This window comes from Merops nubicus, unplaced genomic scaffold, assembly GCF_000691845.1.
Source record: "Merops nubicus isolate BGI_N331 unplaced genomic scaffold, ASM69184v1 scaffold16043, whole genome shotgun sequence".
Classification (NCBI taxonomy): domain Eukaryota; kingdom Metazoa; phylum Chordata; class Aves; order Coraciiformes; family Meropidae; genus Merops; species Merops nubicus.
Window position 1 is genome coordinate 19582 of NW_008601093.1, and position 12645 is coordinate 32226.

The following is a 12645-nucleotide window of genomic DNA, read 5'->3' on the forward strand; positions in this document are numbered from 1 at the left end:
GGAATGCAGTGTTCCTCTATGAAAGAGCTGAGTTAAGCTTAGAAAATCCTTCCAAAGCCATGTACATCAGATGATTTCCATATAAAATATGCATCTTAAAATGCTCTTATTTTAATAAGCTCCTGATAAAAGAGGGAAATAGCAAAGATATGTAAATACAAAGAAGTTGTTGGCTTTGACTTTGCATTGCAAGCATGCATATTCCAGCAGTATAAACAAGGAAACATCTGAGACAGAAATATTTAACCCATTTATTCTATCTCCTAGCACACTCCTTTTCAATGACAAATACTTCTCTTTCACCACTTGCATCAAACTTACCCCCACTTCTTTGTGTTCCATCTGTGACACTTACCCATATTTGTTTTCAAGTGTAAACACTTTTTTCACTAGACACAGTATGGAACTTTCAAAACTCCCTTAGGACTTACTATAATAAGTCTGAAGATACATTACAGAATCTAAAATATGGAAGTTTGAACTTGCAAAACAAGAAAAATTCAACACAGTACAGCTACAGGCTTTCTTCCAATATCGAAGTCTCTGCATTTTTATCCAGAGTTGTTATAAACAGAGTGAACTAAGGAAAGATAATAATATTACATCTGTCTATCAGTTTGGGGAAAGGGACCGACCATCGAGTGTTGGATCACTGAGGGCACTTATGGTCCTTGACTGATCAGGCACGTTCCACCACGAGCGCAGCATAATAGAAGTTTAAGTTATAGAGCAGTATGCAATGCAATTTTTTTTTTATTTGGCGAGATAATTTTGAGATAAGACTTGTCTTTAACCCTATACAAAAATATTTAATGATTTCTGGCTTCTTGATTTATTGCCTGGGGAGCAGGCAACAAAGGATAGAGCAGTATGGAAACACTGTTCCATTTATATATGATTAACCTTGTCCCATGCAGTGAAACTGTGCTGTTCCAATGCCCCAAGACTGTTCTTCCAGTAAGGAGCAAAGTATCTTAGTTAGACTTAATACGTATCACTACACACAGAAATTCCATGCAGTTAATTTCCGGCTGACATTTCCAAGACAATTTTCTGTACAGTTTATAGCAACTACCATTCACATATCCTCAAATCACTGAGGCACTTAAGACACTCTGATTACTTTATACAATATTATTAGAAAATAACAGTGAAACAAAGCTGGGTTATCTAAGATAAATATTCATAAAGAACACTTTTATTAAAAGTCTTCTGCGTACAAGCAGCTACTCAAAAGGCAAACCAATGAATAGTCAAAATAATTTGTAAAGACTGATTTGCTTCATGAAGAAAAAAAATATGCAAAATGACCCTTAAACTTGCTGGAAGCCATTATTCACTTTTTCTTCCCTGTTTTCAATCTATGACATGATTGCAGCTGGCACAACATCTCCTGCCTTTGTTAAATCAGCTGAAATTTTCAGTTTGATTCCAGTGCATCCAAAGTTACCTCAGTTTTCAGACTACTTCTCCATGCTGGTGTGTGCATTACAAAGTTGAGGCTAAGTTCCCTAAGTGAATGCACCTTCTTCCTGTGCATGTAACTGTGTGTCAAGAATTTAACACAAGTTGTTGACACAGGTCAACGATTTATTTTTGATGCAGCTATCAATCTTGTCTCACAGTTTTCAGGCACTTGAATCTCGAACTGATCATCTGTTACAACTTCACTATTACCACTATTAGCCTGGAATGGAAGGTGAGCAGCAAAGCTGGTGGCCTACAGGGTGACTCTACAGAAGAGAATGCCAGCCAGCTGTTAAGAACACATTATATCTTACTGCCAATCAATTTCAACACCCAGACATGTAAACCTGATGGGCCTTTTAAACCACAGATGGTTGTCCTAGCTCATCTCTTCATGCATGATTTCTTCAATGAGACTTGAAAAATAGAAAAAGTTTAAATTAAATCCATCTAGCTTTACTTGCTGCAACCTAAGTATAAAGAAGCACAAAAACAGAATGAATGAAGCATCTTGCAACAGGCAGAAAGCTTATATCCTGTCCTGGACCAATCCCAAAAGCCACTCTCAAACCAAATTAGTACAGTAGTATCTGGTCATTTTGGCTGGGAAGCCAAAAAGGAGCCACAGACACAGAACCATTTATTTTTTGACAGTGGCTATTGAAACTGGTGTTCACTGAAAGGTCACTCAAGCTTAGGTGAGGCCTTTGGTTTGCTTACTTAGTATCTCCTAGTACTAGTTCCTAGTATTTAATCTGGAGTTACCTCTTAGGAGTTAGCCTTACTGCCTACATAATGTTTTACTTTGGCTTGCCTTTATTTTCCACAGTCCATTTTTACCTAGACTCTTAACTCACATATGGCATATTATCAATATATGCATTTGATTAATAATCAAATACTTGTAATATTATCAAACCATACTAATTTTTACTTCAGCATTGCCATTTATTTCCTGTTTCGCACATTTAAAATAAGGGCTTTTTAAATCTTAATTGCCACAGTGAAAAGATACTTACTCACATGCCACCTTTATAATATCTGCTCATATGAAGCACGATGTACCTCTGTCAGATTTGTCTTACTTTAATATGAACTTATCATAGGGACACACTGTGCCTTTCCATGGTATATAGTCTTATTTTTCACAGCTATGTGCTCTTTCAGCACATTTCTTCATGCAGAATAATTCTTTATAAGTATGAGCAACAATTTAGTACAATCATGATCTACCACAATGTTATTTATCACTGCTTTTTAATGATTCAAACACAGAATGGTTGCCTCAAAAAGTACAGTTTAGAAAGGCTTTTCACTTTTTTCAGTTGCTAGCTTTGTAACAACCATATATTCAGATTTTATTCATCACTCATCTTTATTTCTTCATTTGAACTTAGAAAGCAAAACAAATAAAGATACAATAAATACATTGTGTGCTATCAAATAGATAACAAACATCTGTGTGCTTCAGATGGTATTTTCAACTTGCCTGCCAAGTAACAAAGGATATGAATGCACTCTGTGAACTAGATGTCATCAAGAAACACTACTTCAATATGCCAGCTTTCAGAAGATGCTCAGCACATTTCATGACATTTCCTCAAGACTCAATGTCCGCCATAGTTGAAAATGTTATTGATTTCAGCAACACAAAATTTAGTGCTGGTAAAAATGTGCCAGGACTCTCCATACACTATAAAGGACAGCCATGGAAGACTCTTAAAATGCACTGGCAGCTCCTGAGGCCCAAGAATGCAGCAAGAGACTAAGCCTCTTGAATTTTCCAGCCAGAGACCAGAGGTGCAGAAAACTCTCAACCAATCAAAAAAGGCTGGAAGAGTTTGGCTTGCTATAACATAGAAGACAATTTGGAATAAAACCAGTAACAGCCTTCAAGTACACAAAAGTGCAAAGGAAAAGGTATCGAACTGCTTTCCTTACGTACTGTGGATAAGACAAAAACCAACAAGATGAGATTTTTTCCAAAACAGTGTTTATATCAGATCAGACATTCTTAGATCTTTCTGAAAGTTCAACAATTGGAGCACTGCAACTGCCTGAAGAAGTGGTAAAATCTCCATCAATAGAGATTTCTTAAGAAGAGCATATACAAACAGTTGTCAGGAACAATGCAGCTTTAACTGAGCTCTCTGGTGCAAGAGAATGGCCCAGCCAAGGGGACTCACAAACTTTGCAGTATATAGTTGATTTGAGAAAGGAAACCAGAGAGGCTAAACATTGTAAGAAACAGGGACATCAAAGGAAATGTGCACTTACCAATACAATCCCCATTTTCATCCTGCTTATATCCCATGTTGCACTCACATCGGTAACTGGAAAGGGTTGGTATACAACGTCCATTTAAACAAAGGTTGGGATGGTGCTTACAGATGTCTATAGTCTGATTGAGTATTGCTAATAAAGAAAACAGAACATGAGACAAGTATCCATGTCTTCAAATAGAAGTAAATATGAAGATTATACTTGCTTTAAGAAAGTGCATTATCAGGTGCATAGATATGTCCACCAAATCCAGTATTTTTTAAAAGTGTTATCTGTTCACACAGCAGTAAAGTAACAAAAACAAAAACCACATTAGACAAATTGTCATAATTACGATTTACCATTTAAGTGTATAGCCTTATGTTGTCAGTGGCTTCATGAATAAACCACAATTTAGGTGAAAGCTGAAGTAGTCTGTTCCTTTCTGTTTACTATTTGCAGTGTACCTGTCTTAAATAAAACTATTTGCATTTTATTAATTTTATGGTTCTGATCATAGAGATGTGCTTACACATGTTATGAGCAACTTCACATATGTGAGACTTCCCTCTGAATATCATTAATCTTGGGCTTTCAGTCAAGGCAGTGTTACCACAGAACAGGTCAGTTTTACATTTGGAAGAACATGGAAAGAGAACAGTATATTTTAAACTCTATCGGTTTTTTGGAACACTTAGAAATTTGGGAGTTTTATTAGTACTGACCAAGACAGCTCAGGAGGGACAGCACAGGCTCAAGGACTCTGTAACCAAGTGAAGCAAAAAACCTCTACTCCTGCACTCTTCCCAAGAAAAGGGCTCCTGAACTTCCTAATGTTACCAACAGAGGTCTCTTAAATGTCCTTGAATACAAAGGCATTTTTACATGTTAAGAACGCCATTTCATGTTTCCAGATTAAAAACTAAGCAGGAAAAAAAATAAAAATAAAAAAAAAATAGACGGAGTAAGAAAAAGAGAGAAACAAGATACAAGAATGTAAGTACTTACTTAGCCCTGTAATTATTGGGCCATTTCCAGTTGGACTTTGACCACCTGTCCCTACCCCTGCTCCAACTACACCTGGGGAGAAACCATTGCTTCCAGGGATGGGAATGAATCCTGCCCCTCCTGGGCCATAGCTGTTGCCATTGCCACCAGGAAGGAAACCGTTTCCTCCTGTCCCACCACCTCTGGAATCACCGCCAGCAGGAGGACCAACCACACAAAGTCTGCGGTGTTCATCTATCAAAAAGAAACACACAGAGAGGCATAAAGTAAATCATCCCTTCAGAGCCAGCTTACAAGGAAGCTATAACACCTTTATATGCTACAAAAAACAGAACACCAACGCCTTGTTTCTTTGATGTTACGTGTTCCCTCCCCCATTCCTAATCTCAAGCAGATCCCATGATTGTGACAGGCGGTGTTTAAGAAAGGACACTAAAAATAATAAAAGGAAATATTGTAATTTAAAACTGTTTGTTGAAAACTTTTTGTTGATATGCTGCCAGCAGCACTGTAGCTCCTTGGTCACTCAGTGATCTTGATATAGATAAACTGAAAATACATTTCACCAGGGATATGGACAATTGTTCTGTGAGCAGAGTTGAAAGCACAAATGAAAGACTGACAAGTTTTTAGTAGAAAGTAATCCAAAATTTAACGGAAGAAGAAAGTAGCTGTTCCTTTAAATCAAAATGAACAGTGGACCCTCAAAGTCATATCCTCTTTGAGATTGACCACAAAATCTTTCCCATTTGCAAAGAACTATTTCCAAAGTCAACAAAAGCATGTTAAAGAAACTAGGCCCAAACAATCACAGTCCAGAAGAAAGAAACATGGTTCACAGATGGTAACATAAATATTAAAAACATGAATGAATAAGAATTTAATTCCTTTCTTTTTCCATTTAGCCTACATTTTAAAACAGCTTAAAACATTCTAGTGACCTCCATCCCAACTAGAATGGACAGCAAGAGGGAGAAAACATGCCAACCCAGCAACAAACCACTCACCAGATCCTCTGACAGGACACATCTCTGGAACAGACCTGATGGCCCAGCATCGGCCAGACTCACAGCAGCACTGTCTTTTGGTGAACCTACCGGGGAGCTCCTGTGCACAGCGGCCGTTCACTACGCTGGAGAAACATGTACTTGCCCTCTGATCTGGAATCACAGAATGGTAGGGCTTGGAAGAGACTTCTAGACTAGGTCACCTAGCCCAAGCCCCCTGCTAAAGCCAGTTCACCTGGAACAGGTGGCACAGGACACATCCAGGGGAGTTTTGAGTATCTCCAGAGACAGAGATTCTACAGCCTCTCTGGGCAGCCTGTTCCAGTTCTCTATCACCCTCAAAGTAAAGAAGCATTTCCTCATGTTCAGATGGAACTTCCTATGTTCTAGTTTGTGCCCATTCCCATTTGTCCTGCCACTGGGCACCACGGAAAAGTCTGGCCCCACCCTCTTGACACATGCCTTTCAGATACTGATAAGCATTGATAAGATCCCATCCCAATCTTCTCTTCTCCTGGATTCAAAGACCCAGGTTTCTCAGCCTTTCCTCCAAGAGAGATGTTCCAGTCATCTTTGTTCCCTCATCATCTTTGTAGCCCTTCACTGGACTCTCTCCAGTACCTCCCCTGTCTCTCTTGAACTGGGGAGCCCACAGCTGGACACTGTACTCCAGATGTGGCCTCACCAGGGAAGAGTAGAGAGCAAGGAGAACCTCCCTTGACCTGGTGGTCACACTCTTCTTAATGCACCCCAGGGTGCCATTTGCCTTCTTGGCCACAATGGCACATTGCTGGCTCGTGATTAGCTGGTAATCTGGAAGTTAATTTAAAAAGAAAACCAAAAATAGTAACACGGACTCTCAAACTAAAATTTTTAAAATGTTGTATTAAAAAACCCAGAAACAACCAAACCACAAAACCAAACTCAAAGATACACCAAAACACACCAAATAATTATCTAGAGTGTTCAGCACCAATGTATTCCACATTTTGGCTCTACTGCAGGATCACATATTTGTAGTGGCACTAGCCTTGCATTAATAGAACACGCAAACTTAAAGTCTGCTCAAGCTAAGAGGAAATATGGAAGATACAAAAGATGTAAGCCAATACAAATGTAGCCTACAACAGTAAAAATCAAGACATGTAACAACAGCGATGTCAGCAAATCTTTTTAATTAATTTTTCCTTGGTGTAGATACATCTGACTGAGAAAATGATACCCAGTCTTCTCTGCCCAGTAGACTGAATGTACAACAGTATTCTTAGTAGTGCCATGTGAAAACCACCCTATGTAAATATGTCAGTGTTTATTATGTTCTAGATCCTTCAAGGATACATTCTGGATCTTTTATTGTCACACTCCTGAATGCTAACAAAGAAAAAAGTTCAATGAATTTGGAAAGACATCATATTAATTACAATAACTGAATACATCCTGATATTTTTGTTAAAAGGAAACACTTAGCTTAAACTGGGAAGAATAATATAATTTGTATTAATAAGGATTATACTTTTCATTTTTCTCTTAAGTAAAAGAGAAGTTATACTTCTAGAGTATACAATTTACACTCAAATACTACAATCATTTGAGAGCACAAGAACTTTCAGACATATTTTCATATAAGGGAAGGAAAGTGTATGGCAAAAAGGCCTGCCTTAGCAGACTAGGGCATGTGATTCATGTGAACTGAGAGAGATGACTTTAGAAATTTGGTTGCAAACCATGCCAAAACCCGCAGAAATGTTGATCTTATTGGAAATCACAGGTTCTCAGTATTCCTGAGGCCAGCTACAATGTATTTAAAGATTGGCATTCCTCAGACTGCGCTAGAAAACAAAAGCTGACTACATTGTGAAAAAAATTACACATGTGAAATCACTTGTAGGTCTTGTGTTGCTACTGGCTTACATCACTTATCTGTAATTCAGAAATCCCTTCAGAATTCCCATCCCTTTCCCAACATGAGAACAAAGTGCTTTGAGATGTCTGAAATACAAATAATATAGGATGTAGAAAAGATACTACTATTAGCAATTTTTAATGTTTTTACACTTGGTATGCAATGTTTTTAGTTAATTCCTTGGAATGATTTATACTATTTTTTTGACACGTGCAGCTGTATAAAAGAAATTACCACGTGTGAAAATAAGCATACGTCTTTTCTATAACATAGAAAGAGGTTTTAATAAATTTTTCTACTGAAATCTAATATTTGGTTTGGTTTGTTACCCATTCCAGCCAAATTAGTGGTACCTCAGCACACCTAAGCATATCTTAATGCCTTCTGACTTTATGTATGTACCCTATACTAGTCTTTAAAGGATAAATGAACCTACATGAGATGCAACGAGAAACAGCAAGTAAGGATGAAAGTTTGCTTCTTTAGAACTACAGTGAACTTATAATTTGGTTTCATGAGATGCAGGATAGAGAAACAAATATAACTGACATTTCCTATGTTTGCCCAGACAACAAAGAGATAGTTATGACTTTTTGCCTAAGGAGATCCAAATCTCAGGCAGAAGTTTTCAGGCTACAATATAGTCAACAGTGGGATCTACTGTTTACATAAAAAGAGAGCCTACAGGGTATAGAATACCTACCAATACAGCGGGAGCCATCTGCAGATGTGACATAACCCCGTGGGCAGATGCAGAAGTAACTTCCCACAGTGTTAGAGCATTCACCCCCTTCACAGATTCCTGGGATGATGCTGCATTCATCAACATCTATCCAAAAAGGAAACAACATAGGATAATTAGCAGACCACTTGAACGTATTAAAAAGAGGGAAAGACAGCTTTTCTGAAATGAAGCTGTTATTCAGCTCAGATTGAATAACCTAATCCTGGTGTTTGCATACTGCAAATAATTTCATTTTCCACCTAAGGCAGGCTTCCTTACACGTTCAAAAGGTGCACCACTTCAAGTTGCAGAGGACAGGAAAGCAGTCTGGCATTCCCTGTAAATGACACATACCAAGTGCCATCTCTAGGAAGCACAGGACAGCTACAAAGCAATACCAAAACACATATCGTGCTTTTGAGCTAAAGGAAGGAGGATGGTACAGCAGCCAAGTAAGACAGCTCTGGGCTTCTGTGACCAGATAAATATTGTTCATCAGATCTGGCTGATTTCTGACCTTCTAATACTCCAACTAGAAGCAAGAATTTTGGCCTAGCTCTTCAAATGCAACAACATGTTCCATTTTTCCTTTTTTTTCAGATGTTCTTAATCCATTCAGATGTTTCACTAACTAAAAGCAATGGACTCATCTGAATACTAAAACAATTCGATATGTAAATATGAAGCGAGATTTCATCAACTGATGAACGAGCCGCTGTATGTAACAAAGGGCTGCAAGGGCACTCGGCACCAGGACTGAGAGTGCTCTGTACTGTCCCAGCAGAAACTGGAAGCAGAATGAGGAGCTGAGGCAATAAGAGACAGGAGGAGAAGATGTGAAGTGCAGCAGAGCAAACTGAAGAAGAAATACACGTGGGAAGAACAGCACAGGAGTAAAGACTACACCATGACCTTTTATACAAAGCCATTTTAAGTAACCACTTCATTTTACAACTGTCACAATCTTTGAACATATGAATATTTTCAGGGTCTTTTTAATAACCTAATCATGCTTTTGAGTGAACTCTGTACATTAATGCTTTCAGTGAAAGTGAACTGTGGTCCAGGTTTAACATGTGAGGCATTCTGAAAGAATATGGGAAAACATGGGCCAACTTTCTAACTAGCTTGAGATGTGCTATGCATTCCAGTCAAAATTATATGATGCCACAGCTTTTGCATGGCCGGGTACCAAAGGCAGTCATAGCTACAAGACGTTGTCTTGATTTGTTTGTAAAAAAGTATTTTTTCTTGTAAAAGTATTAATTTAAACTAGCTTTCATATTATGGAGCAAAAATCAAAACAAAAAAGTCAGACTGTTGAACCCAGACTGGATCACATCAAATACTGCAGAAGAAGCATCAGAAAGAGTATATGACAGAAATTTTCTTGTGACGACACTGTGAAGGTCTTCACAGTCCTTGTCAGAAAATCTTGGGATGCCTCAGACAGTTTCTTTCACATTTACAGAGATCTAACATTTCCCTGGACCTATCACACTAGAAATTCTCTCAAGATGAATGACTACTTGAGAAATGAACTTTAGCAGGTGTTATTTCTTAGCAACCCTTTATGGGATCTATACTTTAGTCCCTCACTTGCTACATTCTCCAGGCTGAAAACTCAAAGAAAAGGAAGAGTGGCAGAAAGACCTGGCATCCACAGGGAACTATTAAAAAAGTAACTCCCCACTGTTTTCACACATAAAGACTCCCTTTAGATATGAATCTACAGAGGACAATAACATACTGAAAGGAAAATTAAGTTTTGACACAAGGCCACTAAGAATGTGAAAACTGTTCTTCATGAGGTTAGGGTATGAATAAAATATTCCCTCTCCCACTGACATGTCATTTGCAGTGTCACGGCAGAAAAGGCAATTTATCTCACAGGTAACAGGTCTAAACTTCTGGTTTAAACTAGTTAGGACTAGTTCATACACAAAAGCATCCTGTGGCCTTTGTGGTTTGTTTTACACTATGAAGCAGAATCAGAGGAAGTGAAATTTTTGTCTTTCTAATAAGGTTATTTAAGCATTTCACAGGATGCAAAAAGTTTAAAGCTTTTACATTAAAATAGTTATGAAATTACAACAGCCGTTCCTCAAATTTTAGACATCTGCTCAATTATGTACAAAAGAAAGTTCTGTTTTTGCTAAATCAAAACAATTCTGGAAAACAGTGCTTTCACTTCGGACTTGTGAAAAGCAAGACTTCTACCCACTGCAGAGATTCCAGAATTCCAACTTATGGTATAAATCAAAACCAAATAATTCTCCAGGAAATCTCCAAAATCTTGCATGAATTTACTATATTAAAGACAATATATATAATGTGGTGAACTGCTTACCATCTGATTTAATCCAATGAAATGAAACCATATGTGTAAACCAAAATGGAACCGGAACTGGCTGCATGCCTTGTTGTGATCTGTCATGCAGTACAGGTCCTGCACAATCCTTAAAAGTCTTTTGAACATGAATACTGTCTCCTGTACACACCCACATTCTGAAACACCACGTCAGAAAGACAGGCAAGAAAACTGGACGAAATAAGGACTCTGTGGAAAAAGCTTACTTTTTATGGAAAGTGATACCTTCCTGATGGCATTCACTGGATACTCATTCAAGAAAACTCCCTTATTTTACCATCCCTTGCAGCACACCTTTGGCCTCAAGGAAATAATACACTATGCTTTTTAATTAGTACTGTAGTGGTTGCGAAAATAAATTCCAGCTAAGTCTAAAGTTCAAGAGACACTGATGATAAAGGTATCGGCAGCAAGGTGATCACAATTTACCAGCATGAAAATACTGTCTGAAGATGCAAATACTGTACACACACATAGGATGGCACAGAGCTGGTTGCAACTGACACCAGTGATATGTGACCAAGTTAAATTTAGGAATCTCTGAGCTTGGAACTAGTTACACAGCATTTTCAAAATATTTGTTTCATTCAGCCACTCTCATAAGGAGTGAGTCTTAAGTCTTGTAGGTTTCATAGCTTTTTTTTTTTTTTTTTTTGGATAACTGAGGTACAACCACAGCTCCTATATGTAAGAAAAAAAATACAAGAAAAATTAATCTATAAAAATCTAACTACCAAAACCAGCAGGGACTTGAAAACTCAAAGTTTCCGCTTCATTTCACTGTTTGGCACAGGTAACCTGCTACTTTGAAGGCAGTAATCTTCATCACAACACAACACTTGAGCTTCTACCAAAGAAAACCAAATTCTAAACTAGTTGGGTCATACAGTACAAAGCTCATTGAGGTAGTGAGAAAGTAGTTTGTCTGGCAAGTGAAAGACATAGGAAGGAAACAGTCAGGCACTTTTGCAGGATGTAGAACACCCTTCTCACCTGGCTACATACACAGGAGTTTAACACTGTCTAGGGCTCTTTTCCAACAATGGCAGGGAGCTAGAAAAGGAGGAAGTATTCCTGAAATCTGGGCAGAGATCAGAGTAGAAGGAAATCTCCACTGTCCTCTCCACACAGAGGGGAAAAAAAACCAAACCAAAACAAAACCCACACAAGGAGAATCCTTGTAGAAGAATAATTTTCTCAGTTACTGGATCAGTAGCCAATCAGCAGATTTTTTGTTTCACTAGTTTCTGAGCTAAATCCCTGTCTCTCCTTCGACCTCCTTAGTTTTTGCATGCGCAAGTCTTTCAACAAGATGTCTGTTACCTCTGACTGGAAATTGTTACCTCAGGTAATTTTTAGGATGGCTGACTGAAAATGCTACTCAGTTTCCTCCCTGCCCCCTCCCAAACACATAAATCAATGCTCTCAGGGAAAACGCTCTGAAGATAGTAAGAGCAGATGCTGTCTTAAGGGTGAAGAACACTGGTGGTGTGAAAGGCTGCTGTTCCAAGCTGTTCCAATGTTACACAGAAGATGAGAAAGCCAGTCTTAATGTGAGAACCAACTTAAATCTGTGGCATAAACTTTGCTGGTGTGAGTATTAATAGGTGAACTCCTCACAGGAAAACTCAGCCTGGCTACCTGTTGTCCAGAATTCATGACTTTTACTGCAGGATTTTATGAGCAACTGAATTAAAAGTATTAGAAAAGGGGCTCTCAACTGCAGAGTTCTGAAACATAGGTCCTTGAAAATAGCTATAGTCTATAGTAATACCTGGTAGTATCAAATCTGAATAACACAGTGTAATGATATTACACATTAGAGGAGGAAAAACAGAAATAGAACTGTGTCTATTAAAAGATTCTTTGCATTTTGGTACCACTTTTTTTTTTTTTTTTTTTT

General features: G+C 38.1%; 1 protein-coding gene across 1 annotated transcript in view; it reads right to left on the reverse strand.

The window, feature by feature from the left end:
- The window catches only part of LOC103770629 (fibrillin-2-like), a gene marked incomplete at both ends in the record, with an annotated part of 45553 nt that overhangs the window by 18085 nt on the left and 14823 nt on the right, over positions 1 to 12645 (reverse strand). The window contains 4 exons of the mRNA XM_008937898.1: positions 3745 to 3882; positions 4738 to 4971; positions 5745 to 5897; positions 8351 to 8476. Of these exons, the coding sequence (XP_008936146.1) occupies positions 3745 to 3882; positions 4738 to 4971; positions 5745 to 5897; positions 8351 to 8476 (651 nt within the window). The remainder of the gene's footprint in view (positions 1 to 3744; positions 3883 to 4737; positions 4972 to 5744; positions 5898 to 8350; positions 8477 to 12645) is intronic.